This window comes from Polyodon spathula, chromosome 5, assembly GCF_017654505.1.
Source record: "Polyodon spathula isolate WHYD16114869_AA chromosome 5, ASM1765450v1, whole genome shotgun sequence".
In the NCBI taxonomy this organism is placed as follows: domain Eukaryota; kingdom Metazoa; phylum Chordata; class Actinopteri; order Acipenseriformes; family Polyodontidae; genus Polyodon; species Polyodon spathula.
The window spans coordinates 47,873,255-47,897,459 of NC_054538.1; the positions used below are offsets into that span (position 1 = coordinate 47,873,255).

General features: G+C 41.1%; 1 protein-coding gene across 3 annotated transcripts in view; it reads left to right on the forward strand.

Moving 5' to 3' along the window:
* Positions 1 to 24,205, forward strand: part of LOC121316004 (protein EFR3 homolog B) — a 253,193-nt gene that overhangs the window by 125,745 nt on the left and 103,243 nt on the right. For all 3 annotated transcript variants that reach the window (XM_041250675.1, XM_041250674.1, XM_041250676.1), the window contains one exon: positions 22,675 to 22,836. In XM_041250675.1, the coding sequence (XP_041106609.1) occupies positions 22,675 to 22,836 (162 nt within the window). The remainder of the gene's footprint in view (positions 1 to 22,674; positions 22,837 to 24,205) is intronic.

Below are 24,205 nucleotides of genomic sequence, written 5' to 3' on the forward strand. Positions count from 1 at the left end.
AGGTGGGCAAGAGTTGGGGCGAGTGATGTGATCATCATTTTTTACATCTGGTAAGGATCCTGGCAGTGCCATTCTGAACTAGCTGCAGTCGGTTTATGGTGCAGTTTTGCTTGGAGACCACAAGCATAGAGAGTCGGAGGACCTCAGCTTGCGGGCAGAACATAAGAAAGGTTGAGGAAGTACTCTGGACCTGTGAGAGGAGGCCATTGTAGGTGATCTTGCTCGTTTGGTTGTTTAGTAGCTTATTGATCCCAGAATCTCATCAAGCAGCTTCTTGAAGGATCCCAGGGTGTCAGAACTTTTACAAACAGAGGAGGCATTACTGGGGAGTAGCTTATTGATCCCAGAATCCATCAAGAGCTTCTTGAAGGATCCCCTTCAACACATTACTGGGGAGTTGATTCTCACAATGTGTAAAAAAAGTGCCTCCTATTTTCTGTTCTGAATGCCCCTTTGTCTAATCTCCATTTGTGACCCCTGGTCCTTGTTTCTTTTTTCAGGCTGAAAAAGTCCCTTGGGTCGACACTGTCAATACCTTTTAGAATTTTGAATGCTTGAATTAGGTTGCAACGTAGTCTTCTTTGTTCAAGACTGAACAGATTCAATTCTTTTAGCCTGTCTGCATATGACATGCCTTTTAAGCCCGGAATAATTCTGGTCGCTCTTCTTTGCACTCTTTCTAGAGCAGCAATATCTTTTTTATAGCGAGGTGACCAGAACTGAACACAATATTCAAGATGAGGTCTTACTAGTGCATTGTACAGTTTTAACATTACTTCCCTTGATTTAAATTCGACACTTTTCACAATGTATCCGAGCATCTTGTTAGCTTTTTTTATAGCTTCCCCACATTGTCTAGATGAAGACATTTCTGAGTCAACAAAAACTCCTAGGTCTTTTTCATAGATTCCTTCTCCTGCTTGCAGTGTACTCTTTCTGCATACTTTCTTTTTGGTCCTTTTTTCCATTTTAAAAATTACGTTCGTTAAGTGTAGTACTAGAGGTGCAAAACAATTACATCCCTAAAGTAGACAAATCTAAATGTAAAACTAAATTGCCAAATGGTTTAACAGATCAATTAAAAAAAATATTCAGCGAAAAAAGGCACTTTATAGAGCACTTAGTTGCAGTAGTCGACTCGAGAGGAGACAAATGCATGACCAAGTATCTTCGCATCTGGGAAGGAAAGGTAGGGACGGACTTTGGAGATGTTTCGAAGATGGTAGAAGGAAGATTTGACCACAGATGTGGGCATCAAAGGAGAGGTTGCTGTCAAGAAGTACACCAAGGCTTTGTACTGTGGAGAAGGCAGCAGCAAACAGTTTCAGAGGTTCGGGGTAACTATATTTAGATTCTTAAATTGAGTTTTAGATCCTATAGAAGGAGTTCAGATTTGTTAGTGTTCAGCTGAAGAAAATTGCGAGACATCCAGGCCTCGATGTCTTGAATGCAAGCCAAGAGCCAGACCATGGCAGAGGGGCTACCAGGGTCGAGTTTTAAGTAGAGCTGGGTGTCGTCAGCATAGGAGTGACACATGAGTTTGTTCGGTAAGCAGCTGAGCTTCCCGACTAGTTAGGGAAACAAGCTTTGTGTTAGTTAGTGCTCTGAGAAGGAGGTTTTTGTTTGGGTATTTTTTTTGTATTTTTATTTGTTCTGTGTGCTGACAGTAAAATTCCAGGTACCACCCTGTTTAAAATGTTAGGTTATTAGTGTAACCCTGGTTCCCTGAAAGAGAATGACAACCATTACTGAATGGGAAAGAGCCCTCTCTGACCATCAATCACTGAGCATATATAAAAAAGCTGCCTTATCAGGGCCCTGCTGTGAGGGGGAAGTCCTTCCCACCTCCTGTTGAAGAGGGACATCCTCACAGTAACATATCGCCATTTTCTTTCGAAATCAGAGGTCAGCTGGGGACCCGACCTGGAAAGGTAATGGTTGTCATTATCTTTCAGGGAACCAGGGTTATGGCAATAACCTAACATTCCCTTTCAATGGAATGACAACCATTACCAAATGGGAAGCTGTACCAAAGCTGTCCAGATTACCGAAAGTACAGCCTCACGGCGATATCCATAGAGTCCACATGACGCCTAAGGGCATGCCGCCTGCAACATCCTAGAGCCCAGAGAGGGTCTCGCTTGGTTTGCCACATCAAGGTAGTATCCAGGTAACAACGCTGAGCCTGAACTAGGCATAGCGTGTGCTGTCTACGGTCCTCCTCTGACTCGTGAGGAAGAGGTCTGAAAGTTTCCAAAACCACCGGCTGGTTGATAAGGAATGAAGATACCGCTCAGGAGGTCCTTGCACAGTGGGAGCTGTCGCGGCTGACCCGATAACGTGTCGGAGAGGAGAGCAAACCAGGGGCATCTCGGCCACCTGGGTGCAACCAGCAAAACCTGTGTTCTCTCCACCCTGATCCTCTCTAGTGGTGTATTAATGGTAGCGGAGGGAACTCATACAAGAGCCCCTGTGGCCAGGGGTGAGCTAGCGCATCTACTCCCAGGGGGCCCCCGTCTCTCTCCATAGTCCATTCTCTCCATTCGTGCAGTACGAAACCTCTCCCAAATCTGTTTCACCACTTGAGGATGCAGTCTCTATTCCGAGCTGTCTGGAGCTCTTCTGGACAGGAGGTCTGCTGCCTTGTTGTCCACACCGGGAAGGTGAACCACCCTGATGGAACGCAAGTTTCTGTGCGTCCAGGACAAGAGTCTGTGCACTGTGTGGTGAAAGCCCGGCGAGCGCAGGCCGCCTTGGTGGTTTATGTAGGCTACCACTGTGGTATTGTCCGTCTGGACCGGCACATGTTTGTGCGCTAATTACTGTCGAAAATGAGAGGCGGTTCACTGCTTGCACCTCTTGGGCATTGATGTGCGCTTGCTGCCAATGTCCCTTCCTCTGACCTCTTATTCATCTCCTATTCTAGACTGCTTCCCAGCCCAGGCTGGAACCGTCTGTGGTGACCACTTCCCTTCTGTGAGGGGATCCGAGTCGCAGATTGCCAGGACGGAGCCACCACTCCAGTGTCTTCCAGCATTGTCTGGACACTCGCACCAGCCGATACCAATCTAGGACCGGGTGCACCTTGAGTGTATTTACCCAGGCTTGAAGCGGGCGCATTCTCAGCAACCCTAGTGGAAGGATTCTCGAGGTGGCTGCCATCAGCCCCAGCAACCTTCGATATATTTTTACCTGTAGGAGAGCATTCTCTCTGAATAGGGAGAGTGTGGCCTCCAACGACCGAATCCTGTCTTCCGACAGTGAGGCAAGCATGCTCACAGAGTTCAGTTTGATCCCCAGGAACACTGTGGACTGAGACTGTACGAAGTTGCTCTTCTGTTGATGTACTGAGAGCCTTAACTTCGTTACATGATCTATGACCTGTTTTGTTTGTGCCTCTGCGCGTGCTTTGGGATGCGCGCAAAGTAGCCAATCGTCCAGATAGTTCAGGATCCGAATATCACGCAGCCTGAGTGGAGCCAGTGCTGCATCCATGCACTTTGAAAAAGTGCGGGGCGCCAGTGAGAGGCCAAATGGCAGCACGCAGAATTCGTACATGTTGCCTTGAAAGGCGAAGCGCAGATATTTTTGTGTGCAGGACGAATCGGGACGTGAAAGTAGGCGTCTTGCAGGTCGATCGATGTGAACCAGTCGCCCGGTTGGATGGACTGGAGGATACGCTGTGCTGTCAACATGTTGAACTTCCTCTGAGGAACAAGTTGAGGACCCTGAGGTCCAGAATTGGTCTAAGACCGCTGTCCCTCTTGGGCACGAGGAAGTACCTGGAGTAAAAGCCGCTGAGAGCACCGCTTGGACTTACCAAGCGCACAGTGTTCTTCTGTTGAAGATTGTCGATCTCCTGTTGAAGGCGTATCGCTCTTGCTGGCTCGACAGTGGTGCAGAGCACACCCTTGAAGGGTGACGGACCTATGCGGAATTGTAGAGCATATCCGTGTCTCATTGTCGATAGCACTCAGGAGTGCTGGGTGCAGCCTTGCCATGGGTCATTGCCGTTGGTCAGTCCGGTTGTAGTAGGGTTTGGTGGCAGCCGGGGCCTCTCAGGGGCGGTCTCCCTTGGGCTTGGGAGGGGGCGGGTCTCCAGTCGGAGAACTGGTTACCCCTGGCCGGCGGTGGTCCCTTGCCGCAGACTCTGCCTCTGCCTGCTTGTCTAGTCTGGGGTGGAGGGCTGTGCATGCCACCTTGGGCGCTGACGGTAAGCCAGAAGGCGCAGAAATTTTGAGGCGACCTCCGTAGCCTTGTGGGACCTCTTAAGGCTCACTTCAATGGTCGCCCCAAATGTCTGCCCCCGTGTAATGGGGGCGTCCAGTAGCGCCATCCTGTCAGTCTCCATGACCTTGGCTTTCATCAGCCACAAATGCTGGCAAGCGGCCACCATAACCGTCAGCGACTTCCCTGATACCTGGCCTAACTCCCTCATTAGGTCAGTCATTGCCTTTGCCACTGCCTGGAGCTCCCCTATGTCTGTTTCTGTGGATCTTTCCTGCAGCCTCTCTGCTAACTGGGTTTGATAGAGCACCAGTTTCGTCATGGCGTTTTCTGCTCTTACTGACAGCGCCGCTGATGTGTATGCCTTCTTGAGCATGGCATCCGTTCTGCAAGGCTTCGACGGGCAGGTTGGGTCCTTATCCCCCCTTGCACGAATGATGGTGTGTGGGAGAGCTCTATGGTCACTGTAGCAGGTGGGGTCCGAGAGGACCTCTGCGGAGACCCTTTGCCCAGTGACTCTGCTGGGGATAGGGCTGCTCTCCAGCACTTAGTTCTTTTAGAGAACTTCCTGTTCAGAGAGCAGTCCAGCTCACTTGCCAGTGCTTTGGCCACATGCTCTGGCCCTAAGTATCTGGCGCAGGACCAGTGCTCGTCCTTTCTGGGCAGCTTCACTGCACACTGGTCGCACTAGTGGAAACCAGCGGCGGACCGTCGGCTGCACTGAGATGGCGTCATAGGCGGGGCTGCTGCACTCGGTGCCGATAGTAGCGCGGTTGGTGCCGGGCTGTAGATGGCTCCAAAGAGGTTAAGAACATAAGAACATAAGAAAGTTTACAAACAACAGGAGGCCATTCAGCCCATCTTGCTCATTTGGATGTTAGTAGCTTATTGATCCCAGAATCTCATCAAGCAGCACAATATTCAAGATGAGGTCTTACTAATCATTGTACAGTTTTAACATTACTTCCCTTGATTTAAATTCAACACTTTTCACAATGTATCCAAACATCTTGTTGGCCTTTCTTTATAGCTTCCCCACATTGTCTAGATGAAGACATTTCTGAGTCAACAAAAACTCCTAGGTCTTTTTCATAGATTCCTTCTCCAATTTCAGTATCTCCAATATGATATTTATAATGCACATTTTTATTTCCTGCATGCAGTATCTTACACTTTTCTCTATTAAATGTAATTTGCCATGTGTCTGCCCAGTTCTGAATCTTGTCTAGATCATTTAGAATGACCTTTGCCGCTGCAACAGTTTTTGCCACTCCTCCTATTTTTGTGTCGTCTGCGAATAACAAGTTTGCTTACTATACCAGAATCTAAATCATTAATGTAGATTAGGAATAGCAGAGGACCTAATACTGATCCATGTGGTACTCCACTGGTTACCTCACTCCATTCTGAGGTTTCTCCTCTAATCAGTACTTTCTGTTTTCTACATGTTAACCACTCCCTAATCCATGTACATGTGTTTCCTTGAATCCCTACTGCGTTCAAAAGCTTTCTGGAAATCGAAATAAACCATGTCATATGCTTTGCAATTATCCATTATCAATGTTGCATCCTCAAAAAAAAGTCGAGCAGGTTAGTTAGACACAATCTCCCTTTCCTAAAACCATGTTGACTGTCTCCCAGGATACTGTTACCATATAGGTAATTTTCCATTTTGGATCTTATTATAGTTTCCATAAGTTTGCATATAATAGAAGTCAGGCTTATTGGTCTGTAGTTACCAGGTTCAGTTTTGTTCCCTTTCTGTGGATCGGTATTACGTTTGCAATTTTCCAGTCTGTCGGTACAACCCGTGTGTCAAGAGACTGTTGCATGTTCTTGGTTAGCGGTTTGTGGCAAATCAATCGTTTAGTTAGCAACGGTCCTTGCCGCCGCTCCTCTGTCGATGCCAGCTACGGGTCACAAGCCGTACGGTGCGAGCTCCTGCCGAACGCTTCGATCAGACTAGTCAACGGTTTTTGGCGGATCGGCGGTCGAGGGATGAGCGCTGTCGGTGCCGAACAGTTGGTGCTGAGTCGAAGCCACGTCGGTGCCCAGCTTGGAAAAGGTCATCCACCGGGCTGTGGTGGCGCAGAACGTGGTGTGCATGGCCGAGGGGCTGTAGGTTCCACCGAAGTCAATCAATCGGTGCCGGGAACGGCGGCGAGGAGAGGCGCTGTTTTTCTCAGCCTCAAAGTCTGCAGGAAAACCGCAGTCGAAATGCTGCCGATTCAGTCTCCGAAGCTAGTCAACCTTGAGTGCCGGGATCAAGCGTCGAGGAGAGCGCTGTCGCTGTGGCCGATTAAATTAGCGTAGAGGACAACGCCGCAAGCTCGTGGGGTCTTTTTCCAGTACCAGAACATCTCCCCACACGGTATATGAAAACTACACAAGGCCTCATGCAGTGAAAGAGAGTAATGGCCGCTTACCAATCTCCCGAAGAGGGGTCGAAACCAGCTCTAGTCAGTAAACTGATGTGAGAATCAGGTATTGGCACTCTCAAAAAACGCTCGAAATCGTGATTCCACTGTGGAAAATAAATTTGACGGCGAAAAAAACGACAAATTAGCCAAATTCGGGCAAAGAAAGCACAAAGCACTCTGTGACCTGTCTCAGTGAAGTGAGAGAGAAAATGGCGATATGTTACTGTGAGGATGTCCCCCTTCAACAGGAGGTGGGGGGGACTTCCCCCTCATAGCAGGGCCCTGACAGGGCAGCTTTTTGTATGCATGCTCAGTGATTGATGCTCAGAGAGGGTTCTTTCCCATTCGGTAATGGTTGTTATTCCATTGGAAGGGAATTACAGTTACGCTGGTGTGTCAAATACTTCTGTCTGAGAAGACCGTGGAAAAGATCCCACAGACAGTGTTTCAGAACCCCACACTATTACATATGGTATAGAATGCGGGCACCTGGATAACTTTAATAATAATAATAATAATAATAATAATAATAATAATAAAATGAAAGATGTACTAAAGTAGCAGCGATATTTTCCAAAGCGCAGCTGTAATTTTATCCAGTGCAGTACCTGGAATTTTATTGTCAGCACACAGAACAAAAACAAAAAAAAACCTTCTCGGAGCACTAACTAACATAAAGTTTGTTTCCCTAACTAGAAGCCAGGAAGCTAACCTGCTTACCGAACAAAGTCAAAGTTTTCTTTTTTTAGTAAACACAGGACAACGCTCACCTTTACAGGTCACCCCCTCCTGTCCACTCACCCTCAAGTTCTCTTGTGTGTCCATATGCTCTCTGCACCTGATGCTAAGTAAAAGCTGTCTCCCATTTCTCCTAACGAGCTTCCATTCTGACTTGCAGTGTCTTGCTATGATGTCCTTTGAGCCAAGATGGCCACCAGTTAACAAATCAGTCATAATTTTCCAGTTGCTTATTTTTAAAGAGGATACAGACTACGTCTGATTCTGGGACCTATAGTACCTATAAAAAGTATACACCCACTTTAACTTTTTTCACATTTTGTTGTGTCAGTGACTCAGAGTTTCATGTATTTTTAAATGAGAATTTTTTTACACTTATCTACACACCATACTCCACACTGTTAAGGGGAAAAAAGTTTTTATTGAAAAAAAGTGTTCTATATTAAAAATACAAAACTGAATCATAATTGGATAAGTCTCCACTTCCATGAGTTAATACTTGGTGGAAGCACTTTTGGCAGCAATTACATCTGTGAGTCTGTTGGGATAGATCTCTACCAAATTTGCACACCTAGATTTGACAATATTTGACCATTCTTCTTTACAAAACTGCTCAAGCTCTGTCAAGGTCCTTGGGGAGTGTTGATGGACAGCAATCTTCAAGTTATGCCACACATTTTTGGTTGGATTTAGGTTGGGGCTGTGACTGGGCCACTCAATAACATTTACCTTTTTGTTCGTTAGCCACTCCAGTGTAGCTTTGGCTGTGTACTTTGGGTCGTTGTCATGCTGAAAGGTGAACTTCCGTCCCAGTTTCAGTTTTCTTGCAGAGGGCAGCAGGTTCTCCTCAAGGACTTCTCTGTACTTTGCTCCATTCATTTTACCTTCTATCCTGACAAGTGCCCCCGTCTCTGCCGATGAAAAACATACCCATTACATGATGCTGCCATCACCTAAATCACATTTAGGCCAAAAAGTTCCATTTTAGTTTCGTCAGACCACAAAACGTTTTGCCACATGGTTACAGAATCTCCTGAGTGTTTTTTTTTCATACGGGATTCAAGGTGGGCTTTCTTGAGTAATAGCTTCCTTCTTGTCACCCTACCATACAGGCCATATTTGTGGAGTGCTTGGGATATTGTTGTCACAGGCACCCTTTGACCAGTCCTGGCCATAAAAGTCTGTAGCTCTTGCAAAGTCGCCATTGGCATCTTGGTAGCCTCTCTGATCAGTCTCCTTCTTACTTGGTCATCCAGTTTAGAGGGACGTCGTGATCTTGACAGGGTTTTGGTGGTGCCATGCAGCTTCCACTTCTTAATAATCATCTTGACTGTGCTCCAAGGGATATTCAAGGCTTTTGATATTTTTTTTATACCCATATCCAGATCTGTGCCTTTCAACAACTTTGTCCCGGAGTTCTTTTGAAAGGCGCTTTGGTGCTCATGGTTGAGTCTTTGCTTTGAAATGCACTACCCAGCAGAGGGAACCTACAGAACTTTATCCTGAAATCATGTGACTCACTATAATTTAACACAGGTGGAGGCCACTTGGTGTGTGATTTTGAAGGCGATTGGTTACACCTGAGCTAATTTAGGATTGCTATTACAAGCGATTACACTTATCCAACCAAGCTATTTTATTTTTAATTAATTTTCTACAAATTTCAAGAATATTTTTGTCACTTGGAAGTTGTGGGGTAGGATGTGTAGATAAATAAAAAATCAAAAATGCAAACATTTTAATGCATTTTAATTCCAGGCTATAAGGCAACAAAAGGTGAACATTTTGAAAGGGGGTGTAGACTTTCTATAGCACTGTATACGCCTGCCCTCGATTATTTTCCCCCACCCTTTGTCACCATATATATAAATCTGGGCTGTCAAGCAATTAAAAAAAAAAAAAAGAAAATTGTGATTAATCGCACGATTAGACATTTTAATCTTAGTTCATCTTGGTTTTAATCGCATATTTAATTGACACAATAGCTGCTCATTCATTTGTTTTATTACTAATGATTATTATTATTATTATTATTATTATTATTATTATTACTATTATTATTATTATTATTACTACCTATAAGGCCTTACATGGTCTTGGACCTTCTTATCTTCCAGATCTGCTGACTCCATATGTTCTTGGTTGTTCCCTGAGTTGAAAAATGCAAATCTTCTGACAGTCCATAAAATTTGTTTGAACTCTGTCGGAGCCAGGGCACTTAGTTATAATGCCCCTTGTGCTTGGAACTTGCTCCCGATTCATATCAGGAATATGAACAAAACTGAATCTTTTAAATCTTGTTTGAACATATTTGTTTGGGTCTGTTTTTTTGTAGCTGGATTATATATCAGACACAGGCTTTGTTTATATATTTATTTTGTAAGCACCCTGGAATGCTTGCACGAAGAGCGCTATGTAAGTGAAATTTGTATTATTATTATTATTAGTAATAATAATAACAACATAATCCAAAAAAAACAACCCAGCATAAAAAACACTGTTGTCCTATTTCTGGATTAATATTGTTGCCCCTTTATAGTTTTATATTTATTTACATAGAATTATACAGATAAACTCCAGCATTAACTGATAAATACTTTGAACCAACTGCTAAATCACAATGGAGTCTGTTTAGTACACGGCACCAGTGTACGAAAAAAAACATAATGGCAATCCGCAGTTTCTTCCAGCACAGAATTTAATGTTTGGTCAGGTGCACTTACTATGCTAATGACACAAGAACACTGAGACAGTCATTTTTCCAGTGCTGTGTAACATGCGTCAACTTGCAGTAAACAGATCTAAAAAAAAAGAGCTGTGTTTTGTATTTATTTATTTTTTTAATTAAAATCTGTTGACAACAATAGGATAGCAGAGTTGTGTGTAGCAAAACATACTTGATGCTACATTAAATCCAACGATGAACTGGGAGTAGAATATTATTCTGTTGCTTTTTTAAAAATGCTCTCTCCTTTTAATATTTAAGACTCTGGAGTGTTCACCACGTGGTGGTGTTGTTGTTATTATTATTATTACACAATGAACTCCAAATTGTTAACTTTTGTTTATCTTGCTTAATCTGCATTGGTTGCGGGTGTATTCAGTGGCATTTGTTAAGTAACAAATTTAAGTTTGACTGAATTTTGTAACAGGAAATCTTATTTTTATTAATTTTTTTTTCTTGATTAAGTGAGCTGAACAATTTAAGATGTGCTGTATTTAGCAGTAGATGCTTAAAATAAAAACTTAATAAAAGTTGTTGTAGTTGACATTGCTTAAGCTACGTTTTCTTTTCTACAGTACAGTATAGGTAGAACTTATAATATGCAATGTTTGACAGCAAGTGTCTATAAAAGTTAATGTCACTGTGGAAGGGTGGTGGGCAATCCACTGACACGGAGACAGAACTTTATTTGTAATGCCGCTCAGGCGCACTGATTTTTTCTAACCCGCAGAGGGCGCTGTTGTCTGTGGCCTGAATAGTGCAGTAAACAGGACCACAGGTTTACCAGTTCTGATATAGGGTCCAGTGCACATGCAAGTACTAAAAATAATAGTGAAAACAAAAGGCGAAAGAAACAGGGAAAGTAAAAACAGTAATAAAACTACAAATAAAGGTGCTGCACTCGGCAGCGTTACCCCGACCGTCGCTATCCGCCCGGGTCTCTGTCCTACACTGTTGTGTTCCTTCTACCTATTGGGCAAATTTGGGGTCTGCCCAAGGATTCCCCGATCTCTCTAATCTTTCTCTTTTCTTTTGGTTGTTTGTTTTTTTTCTCTTTTTAATTAATGATTTGTTTCGTTTGGTTTTCTTTTTCTCTGGCCATGCTCTGTCTGGTGGCAGAGATTACACCAGCTGGCTCATTTTGTCTCAGAGGGGGCAGCCCGAGGGAACACAGAGCGTAATCTTTATAGGGCCAGCAATCCCCCAAGGCCCACCTCTCAGCCACTCAGAGAGAGGAAAAGCCAACACACCCTCTCTCCCACCTCTCGGTGTCACTGCCATGACCGACAGGCGGATATTGTAAGGCTGCTGCCCTCTTCCTGCAGCACTATGAATGTGCCAGAAGAGTCAGCACAGATCTCCCCTTTTAGTCACATTATATATTTTTTTCTACAAAAATGTTTTTACTAGTACAGATGCAAAGTGTTATTTTTGTCTGACTGTTGTAAAACAAATGTATAAATTAATGTCAAGCACACAATATAATACTATGTTATTCTTTGTATTCATTTTCTGAAGTAAATGCAACAAGTAAACAATACCTGTTCATTTTTGCCATAAATACAAGCAGCTAAATATATCTGTTCATTTTTAACATGTATAATTATAAAACAGTTTAAATATAGGCTCTATGTCTTGTTCTAATAGTTTACAATAGCTTACCTATATATATATATATATATATATATATATACACACACACACACACACACACACACACACACACATATATATATAATGTACAGCTCTGGAAAAAATTAAGAGACCACTGCAAAATTATCAGTTTCTCTGGTTTTACTATTTATAGGTATGTGTTTGGGTAAAATGAACATTTTTGTTTTATTCTATAAACTACTGACAACATTTCTCCCAAATTCCAAATAAAAATACTGTCATTTAGAGCATTTATTTGCAGAAAATGACAACTGGTCAAAATAACAAAAAATATGCAGTGTTGTCAGACCTCAAATAATGCAAAGAAAATAAGTTCAGATTCATTTTTAAACACAATACTAATGTTTTAACTTAGGAAGAGTTCAGAAATCAATATTTGGTGGAATAACCCTGATTTTCAAGCACAGCTTTCATGCGTCTTGGCATGCTCTCCACCAGTCTTTCACATTGATGTTGGGTGACTTTATGCCACTCCTGGCGCAAAAATTCAAGCAGCTCGGCTTTGTTTGATGGCTTGTGACCATCCATCTTCCTCTTGATCACATTCCAGAGGTATTGTAGGCCTCTCCAGGTCTTCGTCTAACCATTAGACGACCAGGTGTTGGGCAAAGCTGAAAATTGGACTCATCTGGGGGTGCTTCAGCAAGGCTGGAATCGGGCAGATTTGTCTTTGTGAAGGGCGCATGAATCAAGCCAAGTACAAGGTTGCCCTGGAAGAAAACTTGCTTCCTTCTGCTCTGACAACGTTCCAACTCTGAGGATTGGTTTTTCCAGCAGGACAATGCTCCATGCCACACAGCCAGGTCAATCAAGGTGTGGAAGGAGGACCACCAGATCAAGACCCTGTCATGGCCAGCCCAATCTCCAGACCTGAACCCCATTGAAAACCTCTGGAATGTGATCAAGAGGAAGATGGATGGTCACAAGCCATCAAACAAAGCCGAGCTGCTTGAATTGAAAAGTTTTCACATTTTGTTGGTACCTAGCGTACTCCACGATGCTTTCAAATTAGACTTTACATGTAGAATCTATACAAACTATTCTACATTGATAAAGTTAAAAAATGCATAGAGAATATACATATGTAATATTTACAGAGAAAAATAGATTAATCTCAGTTGCATAAGTATTCAACCCCTTTGCTACTGCAGCCCTATTAGCTTAGGTGCAAATGATTTGTCTGAAAGGTCAGAAAATTAGTGAAATGGTTTCAGCCTGTGTGTACTCAAAGTGGTTTAAATTGTAGATAATTTCCCACGGGTATATAAAGACTTTCAAGCTGCAACTCACATAGTGATCTAACAAAGCATGAAGACCAAGGAGCTTTCAAAAGAAGTCGGGGATAAAGTGGTAGCGAGGCACAGAACAGGAGAAGGGTACAAGAAAATTTCAAAGGCGCTGATTACACTGTGTAACAATTTATTTATTTATTTTTTTGTTCCTGGGTAGTAAGTGTTATTTCCTAATTGCTTATGCCTCAATAGTATAGAACATGGCTATTATTCCCCACAAACTTTGCTTTTGTGGGCAGGACAGTGATATTTCAAAATATCACTATTTCAAATGGGCAAATGGGCAAATGTGTGTCTTTTCGTTCACATAAAGTCAGAAAAAAAACATATGAATCCAAATTAACATGTATTTATACTAAAGTAATACAAAGATGACTACAAAAGACTTAGAAGTGAGTAGTTTTTCGAGATTTACAATTATACTGTAAATACGGGATGTCACTCTGAAGCCAACAATGACCTTGAGAGATCTGCAAAGTTGTGTGTCTGAGATGGGAGTCAGTGTTCAAGTATCAACAATAAGCCACCCTATACAAAGCTGGCCTGGCAAGAAAGAAGCCATTAATCAAAACGCCTTATCTTTAAGCATGTATGGAGTTTGCGAAAAAGCAGGTAGATGATACTGCAGATGTGGAAAAAGGTTTTGTGGTCAGACGAGACAAAAATTGAACTTCTCGGTCTAAATTCCAAGTGTTACGTCTGGCGCAAGCCCAACACTGCACATCACCCAGTCAACACCACCCCAAGTGTCAATCGTGGTGGTGGCAGCATCATGTTATGCTTCTCTTCAGCAGGAACTAGGAAGCTTGTCAGGATAGAGGGGAGAATGGATTGTGCAAAGTATAGGCGAGTCCTTGGGGAAGACTGAAACTGGAGAAGAAATTCACATTTCAGCAGGAGAGTGACCTGAAGCACAAAGCCAAAGCCACACTGGAGTGGTTGAACAAGAAGAGAATTAATGTTCTTGAGTGGCCCAGTCAAAGTCCTGACTTGAATCCAATCGAAAATTTATGGAGAGACTTGAAGATTGCAGTCCATCGACAATCCACAACAAACTTATCAGAAATGGAGCAATTTTCCGATGAAGAATGAGCAAAGAAAAAAAAAAAATATATAATTTGATTAGTTGTCTACTAACAATATTTAAATTGACATGTTACAAAGATCGAGGCTTTACTGTGAACACACATTCACACGCAGGCACAAGAAATGGTTAATCAATAGTAGTATTTTATTAAGTACACAAATAATAAACAGAAATCAGAGTCTTGAAGCACAAAACACAATTAAAAACCCTCTCACTGCACTCATGCTTGACTAACAGGCAATTGAAATACGACACCGCCTGTCTCCTCACACATTAGCAGCAGACAGAAGGCAAGCAGGCTATGACTAACTAGTCACTTACACACACACGCCCACATCCCAACACAGAGTACATCTCAGATAGTGCAGACAATCTTAGACTATATCACATTAAGCTTATTAATGGTATATAGATTAAGTACATGGTAAGTTTACATTTAAAGAAATTCTTCATACAACAGTGAGGTAGATTACTTATAGTTACTTAATCCAGTTTCATTAAAAGTTATTTCACACAATGTGTGCAAACTGTTCCATGAAAGGAAAATGCAACTGAAATTATATTCAACAGTTCCTTGAAGCTTAGACTTTTGGTCCGCTGGTTTGGAAACTCAATCTGTTGAAGTGTCTAGTACAAAACTCTCCTCTCCGCAACAAAGTCTTCAATCCCACATTGGATCAACTCGGTAGCAAAGCTTTCAATTCTCGATAGAATCAACAAACAGCTGCAACAAAGTCTTCAGTCCTCGGTATAGGATCCACAACAGTGCCCGTCCGCTCTGTGGTCTTTGTTGAATCTTTGAGCTACGCAGGTAGCAAGGCATAGTTTCTTTTGGATACTGTGGTTTTAGGTGTACAGCAGACCTAGACTGGTTTGTCTGATAACAGTCGCTGTACGTTTTATGGCAGTACTTCAGCCGGGCCTCAGTCTCGTTGCTTGTGGTTGTTGACTCGCTTGTAGCTTACTTCATCTTCTTGGTTCCATTTTTAGGCAGGTTCCCGGAGTTGCAGCTTTGCTTAGCACAGTGACAGCACCTTGTTTAGCATTCCATGTGGAGCGCAAAATGTTCAATTTGGCTTAGATATTTAAAGTCTTTTTCACTCTGCTGAGAAGCTACTTTCATGAGGTCATTTGTGTAGCTTGCCTCTTTAAACTCCCAGTCCATTTGATGATTTAATGTTCTTTTCCGCTGGGACATCGCTAGTTTGTCTTTCTTGCGTCAAAACGATTGTTGTTGCACGTGTGAATTATCTATACATAACTCAACTGTCTGCTCGGCCTAATCCAGTTCAGGCACCGATCCTCTAATCAGTAGGTCACATAGTTCAGTATGTCTGCAAGCCAGAGGCCCCCTTCTCAAGACACAGCAGTTTGCCCTGTTTCTCAAGACACAGTTTCATTAATGAATCCACTTACATTTCTAATACATGTTCATGTATTTTCATATTCAGGGAATATGTCCTACACTGTTTATAATAATAATTATGTTTTAAAAAAATTATAGTAGGCATAATCCATAAATGTTTTATACAGTGCACTCTGTTTATAAGAATTACTGATATAGGAATCAACCGCATATAATGATCAAAACCACTGGGACAAAATAATTCCTATACTATCTATGCTAAAATGCTCTGCTTGTAAGAATCAAGCAATCTGCTTAAAAGAATAATTTCGAGGCAAACTGACTATGTAATGTGATACTGTATCAGTGACGTGTACAGCCAATAAATTTGTTATGAATTGGAATTTGATCACGTCTTGTGTGATTAGGCAGCGTGTGCAGTATAATCCCTGGTCTTCAGCGACTCCCAGTAGAAAAAAAAGCAATTTGTGCAGTTTGTGTGTGTCGATATGGCAGGAAAAAGAAACATGCGCGACTGCATTGTTACAGGTATTTGTGTTCTCTGTTAGTGAAAATTTGTTTTAATCAAGTGAATACACATTTATTGAATACATAGTGAGTACAGCACTGTTATTCTGCGATATCCGTGTAGAGGAAGCTGAGCTATGCATCTCCGCTTAGTGAAAACTGTGAGATTTGCATCGTAACTGAAAAAAAGCAAGCCGCAAATGCAGTGATAGTCCTGACAGTAAAATACTATACTGTAATGCCATTTTAATTCAAAGGCCATAACATGTAACACCACACGGTAGTTAAACTAGGCACCCTCACGAGATGATCACTTCTCAAGTATACTGAAGTAAAGTAGGATTCTGCAGCCTTGAGTAAACAACAACATAATCGTGATCATATAACAAGTTGTTACACACAAAGACTTGTTTTGATGTATTGTCCCTAGTAAATTAGGTCCTCTGCTATTCCTAATCTACATTAATGATTTAGATTCTGGTATAGTAAGCAAACTTGTTAAATTTGCAGACGACACAAAAGTAGGAGGAGTGGCAAACACTGTTGCAGCAGCAAAGGTCATTCAAAATGATCTAGACAAGATTCAGAACTGGGCAGACACATGGCAAATGACATTTAATAGAGAAAAGTGTAAGGTACTGCATGCAGGATATAAAAATGTACATTATAAATATCATATGGGAGATACTGAAATTGGAGAAGGAATCTATGAAAAAGACCTAGGAGTTTTTGTTGACTCAGAAATGTCTTCATCTAGACAATGTGGGGAAGCTATAAAAAAGGCTAACAAGATGTTTGGATACATTGTGAAAAGTGTTGAATTTAAATCAAGGGAAGTAATGTTAAAACTGTACAATGCACTAGTAAGACCTCATCTTGAATACTGTGTGCAGTTCTGGTCACCTCGCTATAAAAAAGATATTGCTGCTCTAGAAAGAGTGCAAAGAAGAGCGACCAGAATTATTCCGGGCTTAAAAGGCATGTCATATGCAGACAGGCTAAAAGAATTGAATCTGTTCAGTCTTGAACAAAGAAGACTACGTGGCGACCTAATTCAAGCATTCAAAATTCTAAAAGGTATTGACAGTGTCGACGCAAGGGACTTTTTCAGCCTGAAAAAAGAAACAAGGACCAGGGGTCACAAATGGAGTTTAGAAAAAGGGGCATTCAGAACAGAAAATAGGAGACACTTTTTTACACAGAGAATTGTGAGGGTCTGGAATCAACTCCCCAGTAATGTTGTTGAAGCTGACACCCTGGGATCCTTCAAGAAGCTGCTTGATGAGATTCTGGGATCAATAAGCTACTAACAACCAAACGAGCAAGATGGGCCGAATGGCCTCCTCTCGTTTGTAAACTTTCTTATGTTCTAATTGCGTACCTTTGACTATTTAAACTGCTGATGTGCAGAGGCATACTTTTGCCAGTTGTAATCATATTGGTCCGCTTTTAAGAGTAAGACGCTTATAAGAATCAAAATCATCCTGGACGGATGTGATTCTTATAAATAAAGTGCACTGTATCAATCTGTAATCACTCTATAGGTATGAGCCGTCAGTGGTTTAATATAATTTAAACCACGTTAAAAACTGCATATATAAACACACAAATGGATACATTATTATACATGACTATATTATTTCTTTTGGCGACTGTTTGTCAGGTTGAGATAAATTTGATAAAATTTCAGTTCCTGATAATGTATAGGCTGTCAGCATTAATATACCAAAAATGTTTTATTCAGTGATATGTAAATATATATGTATGTATTTTTTAAAAAAAAAGTACCTGTAATAGGAGTCGAATTTCACTAATGAGAAGAATATTCTGTATAAAACAGGCAATGCTACATTCGGTACGATTCTTTTGTTACATCGCATATCACTGCCTCACATCAGCTATGAGAGAAAGAGACACTTATTGCAAAGAGGGATTTATTTTTATTTTCTGCACACATTTTCCTTCCCCTCTGTTACCAGGGGAAGTCAGGAAGCAATCAACACACTAGATGCTGGTAAAGGCCTGGAGTATTAATACAAAAATAAGTTTCAAAAAGTAAATGTCAAAAAATATTTAAATACAACGCGACAAGTTAAGGTTGGTTTGATTATCTGCAGCTTTTTTTTATCTGCAATATGTAAATATATATAGAGAAAACACCCACAGAAGAAGGATGGTTGTTCTTCAAAAACGTAGTACTAGAGGCGCAAAACAATTATATCCCTAAAGTAGACAAATCTAAATGTAAAACTAAATTGCCAAAATGGTTTAATACATCAATTAAAAAAAATATTCAGCGAAAAAAGGCACTTTACAGAGCATTAAAAAAGGACCAAAAAGAAAGTACACAGAAAGAGTACACAGAACTGCAAATGCAAGTCAAAAAGGAAGTTAGAAAGGCCAAGAGAGAAATAGAAATGAACATTGCTAAGGGAGCTAAAACCAATTCCAAAATGTTTTTCCAATATTACAACAGCAAGAGAACATTCAAAGAGGAGATTAAATGTTTAAGAGATACAAATGGCAAAATCATAGAGGAAGAAAAAAAAATAGCAAATATGTTAAATGATTACTTTTCACAAGTTTTTACAAAGGAAGATACTGACAACATGCCCCACATGTCATCCAGTTCCTATCCAGTTTTAAATAACTTTAGCATAACTGAGGCAGAAGTGTTAAAGGGACTAGGAGCTCTTAAAATAAACAAATCCCCTGGGCCGGATGAGATCCTCCCAGTAGTACTCAAAGAAATGAAAGAAGTAATTTACAAACCGCTAACCAAGATCATGCAGCAGTCTCTTGACACAGGGGTGGTACCGACAGACTGGAAAATTGCAAACGTAATACCGATCCACAAAAAGGGAAACAAAACTGAACCAGGTAACTACAGACCAGTAAGCCTGACTTCTATTATATGCAAACTTATGGAAACTATAATAAGATCCAAAATGGAAAATTACCTATATGGTAACAGGGTCCTGGGAGACAGTCAACATGGTTTTAGGAAAGGGAGATCGTGCCTAACTAACTTGCTTGATTTTTTTGAGGATGCAACATCGATAATGGATAATTGCAAAGCATATGACATGGTTTATTTAGATTTCCAGAAAGCTTTTGACAAAGTCCCGCACAAAAGATTAATTCTCAAACTGAACGCAGTTGGGATTCAAGGAAACACATGTACATGGATTAGGGAGTGGTTAACATGTAGAAAACAGAAAGTACTGATTAGAGGAAAAACCTCAGAATGGAGTGTGGTAACCAGCGGTGTACCACAGGGATCAGTATTAGGTCCTCTGCTATTCCTAATCTACATTAATGATTTAGATTCTGGTATAGTAAGCAAACTTGTTAAATTTGCAGACGACACAAAAATAGGAGGAGTGGCAAACACTGTTGCAGCAGCAAAGGTCATTCAAAATGATCTAGACAAGATTCAGAACTGGGCAGACACATGGCAAATGACATTTAATAGAGAAAAGTGTAAGGTACTGCACGCAGGAAATAAAAATGTACATTATAAATATCATATGGGAGATATTGAAATTGGAGAAGGAATCTATGAAAAAGACCTAGGAGTTTTTGTTGACTCAGAAATGTCTTCATCTAGGCAATGTGGGGAAGCTATAAAAAAGGCTAACAAGATACTCGGATACATTGTGAAAAGTGTTGAATTTAAATCAAGGGAAGTAATGTTAAAACTGTACAATGCACTTGTAAGACCTCATCTTGAATATTGTGTGCAGTTCTGGTCACCTCGCTATAAAAAAGATATTGCTGCTCTAGAAAGAGTGCAAAGAAGAGTGACCAGAATTATTCCGGGCTTAAAAGGCATGTCATATGCAGACAGGCTAAAAGAATTGAATCTGTTCAGTCTTGAACAAAGAAGACTACGTGGCGACCTAATTCAAGCATTCAAAATTCTAAAAGGTATTGACAGTGTCGACGCAAGGGACTTTTTCAGCCTGAAAAAAGAAACAAGGACCAGGGGTCACAAATGGAGTTTAGAAAAAGGGGCATTCAGAACAGAAAATAGGAGGCACACTTTTTTACACAGAGAATTGTGAGGGTCTGGAATCAACTCCCCAGTAATGTTGTTGAAGCTGACACCCTGGGATCCTTCAAGAAGCTGCTTGATGAGATTTTGGGATCAATAAGCTACTAACAACCAAACGAGCAAGATGGGCCGAATGGCCTCCTCTCGTTTGTAAACTTTCTTATGTTCTTATGTTCTTATATTATTTCTTTTGGCGACTGTTTGTCAGGTTGAGATAAATTTGATAAAATTTCAGTTCCTGATAATGTATAGGCTGTCAGCATTAATATACCAAAAATGTTTTATTCAGTGATATGTAAATATATATGTATGTATTTTTTAAAAAAAAAGTACCTGTAATAGGAGTCGAATTTCACTAATGAGAAGAATATTCTGTATAAAACAGGCAATGCTACATTCGGTACGATTCTTTTGTTACATCGCATATCACTGCCTCACATCAGCTATGAGAGAAAGAGACACTTATTGCAAAGAGGGATTTATTTTTATTTTCTGCACACATTTTCCTTCCCCTCTGTTACCAGGGGAAGTCAGGAAGCAATCAACACACTAGATGCTGGTAAAGGCCTGGAGTATTAATACAAAAATAAGTTTCAAAAAGTAAATGTCAAAAAATATTTAAATACAACGCGACAAGTTAAGGTTGGTTTGATTATCTGCAATGACGACGTTCTCCTGTCTAAAGCACAGTAAGGGGAGGTCCAAAATCGGTTGTTTTGCATCTAAACTGACAATTATTATATTAAGGAACAAAATGATACCAATAAACCTTTACGGAATGCTAAGAGGGTCAAGACGAGGAGTGTGATTTACGTGCATTAAAAAAATTAATCTCCAAATAAATTAACGCGTTAATCATAGGAGTTAACTGCGATTAATTGACAACCTTAATTTAAATATATGGTTATTAATACTCACTTCTGAGTAAAACACTAAAAGAAATCTTACAGCTGGCAACCAACAGAGAATATAACAAAAAATAATCCATGCTTCAGTTTATTGCAATTTTATAAGTACTTTTTAAATAAGTTACTGTAACAGGGAGAGATCTGTGCTGACTCTGCTGGTGTGTTCACGGGCTGCAGGAAGAGGGCGGCAGTTGTCCAACAACCGCCTGTGAGTCATGGCAGTGACACTGGGAGGTGGGAAAGTGGGTGTGTGGACTTTCCCCCTCTCTGAATGGCTGAGAGGCGCGTCTTGGGAGATTGTTAGCCCTATAAATTAACGCTCCGTTGTTTTCTCAAGTCTGCCCACTTAGACGCAACGAGAGTGCGGAAGCTCTGATCCAGGACCGGGAATCAGGCGAAACAAAGAGTTTCATAGCGAGACAGAGAGAGCGGGGTACCTTTGGGCAGACCCCAGCGTATTGTGAAAGAACAGGCTAGTAAGCCTACAGAGTAGGACGGTGATCCGGGTCGTGCGGGTAGCGACGACCGGGATAACGCTGCCAAGTGCAGCACCCTTTATTTGTAGTTTTATTACTGTTTTATTTTCCATTGTTTTTTTTGCCTTCTGTTTTCATTATTATTTCTTTGAGCACCTGCGAGTGCACTTGCTGTTCACGTACCAGCTGTGGTATTTCCGTGGTGCTGTCTGTCATCGTTGATAGGCAACCCACGGTCAACAGGGTCCCTCTGCCGGAAAAAGCAAGAACTGTTTGCAAATAAAACTGGGCACCTGTGTGGTGTTTTCAAGTACACCTGTCTGTCTCCTAGTCAGTGAATTACCCACACCCCTTCCACAGTTACATATTAACGTATTGTCATTTTATTACTTAAAAAAAAAAACTCTGCCTCTGAGTAATTGGAATATTTACTGTAGATATTGTCATAAACATTATAGATTTAAATGTATAGAAATTGTGTAAACAATTGTGTTGTCAGTGCATTTTATCTCAATTTCTCTTTTTTTTTAGGCAAAGGTGTGGAAAAAGTTAGGGTTTAACCTGTTATAGAAAGACAGGCCCCATTTACTCACATCAATATACAGATTTTGTTTTCATTTTAAGTGAAGAAAAATATTTTGCGTTCCGTTTTACAGGGCATAGTACTCTGCCATTTTGTCTGACACTATATGTCTATGCCAAACTGGAGCTCCCATAGATATAAAAATATAACTCCAGGACGCTCCAGTTGACACAGTATTTGTCCTCCTCTCCAGCAAAGCATTTGAAACCATGCCCTATAAAAACTACAGACTACCAGTAATGCGAATGGGTCGTATTCCCATGTGTCTTTATAAGGCTGCGTGTTTTATTATTTAAAGTGATATGTCATCATTACTTGCCATTATTCCTTATTTTAAAAGTGTAAAAGTGTGCTGGATAATAACAGATCACGTAAATCATTAGGAAATAACCATGGTTTAACCATGTCAGTCTTTTCAACTCAACTTTGAATTTTTGCCAGAATAAAGAAAAAAAAACAATGAAAAAGAGCCATGTAAACCTAGTGCCAAATTCCACACACCTGAACTTGTTAAGAGTAGCTGGAAAGGGCAACACTGTACCCTTCCATTTTCTTCCTGTCTTAGGTTTCTTCTCTCTGTCCCTCTTTGATTCTCTCTCCCTGCTTCTTTCCAGGGCCCACTGTGCTGGAGGTGTTTAACACTTTGCTCAGACAGCTCAGGCTGAGTATAGACTACGAACTCACTGGCTGTTATGATTCCTGCATCAATATCGGCTCCAAGATTATCAAGGAACATGAAGAGCGCCAGTTCCAGGAGGCCGTCATCAAAACCATCGGTGAGTCTGTAAACACCACAAGTCCCTACACTCCACTTTCTATCACACTCTTCATAGGTTCCCTGAAATAGAAATGTAACCATTACCTTATGGATATTTAACCTAAAGACAGTGATAACCTGAATAAGATATATCGAAGCTGAATGACAGTGTCTGTGACAGTCTTGCCTGCCCCCAAAAGACTGCAGACACAAACCTCGTCATCATTTTTCCTTTCACCGACATGAAAGCAGAGAGATCTACAAACAGATAAGTAGCATTACTTGTATTTGCTTATTCACTTGTGTAATTACACTAATTAATGTGACTTATTGTACGTGCTTATAATAATTACTACTTACTAACAACGACTCGTTTGCCCCTTCCCGGGATCGAACAACCTTAAGTCGGCTACTTATGTTCTCTCTCAGGTTGCTAGCTTTAAGTTTAAAAATTACATTTCGTGTTTTGTTGAGAAAATGTTATTAAATTAATGGTAATTGAGTTGTTACTGTGTTGTGTGAGAATTTGTTTCTCGTGTGTATTCTTAAGTTTTTTTCATACAAAAGCAGCTGATGGGCTCAGCAGTCCTGCGTTGAATCGAGACGCTCGCTTTGGAAGAAACACAGGCTAGGTACTGAGAGGCAAAGAACGCTTATTTAACAAAAATAAATAAATTATTGAAACAAAAAAAATAAATAATTTAGTGAAATAAAAGATGTAAACAAAAAAAATCACAAACACAAAATAATATGATCAGGCTGGGCAGTAGCCTTCACTGATCCTACTTATTTTCAGTTTCATTTCCCTCTCTCGCGTCCGTTCTCTCCTCTAGAACACCCCCACTGAGTACAGAGATCTGCAGATTTTTATGCAGATGACCATCTCCCGATTTAGCAACAAATTAATCACCTAATTAATTTAGGAGATGGCCACCTTCTGCGCAAGTTTTTTTAATAGTGGATGGGGCTCCCCATCCACACTACCAAACAGATCAAAACATTCAGCTACGCCATCAATACATTTTTAAATAACTACAAATAAACAATAACATGGCTTTCGCCGTCATATATACATCTAATAAATCATTATAATAATAACAGCAGCAACAACAACCAAAATGTATATACACAAGCAGGGCTTTTCCCTGCCCCTTTTAATAATGTGCAGGGCTCTCTCCTGCTGCCCTGCTACATACCCTTCTCTAACCTATCAATGTGCCTGGCCGTGCCGCGACCTGGGAGTCAGGCCCAGCGACCAAAGTCCAGACATTGCATCTGGGTGGCTGGGAGCCCGTGGTCGGGGCTGTGGTTGAGGTGGTCTCCTCACCTCCACCCCCCCTTCTTTGTTGCCAGCAGTTCCCTCCTCTAGGGCTCTGGCTACACTATTT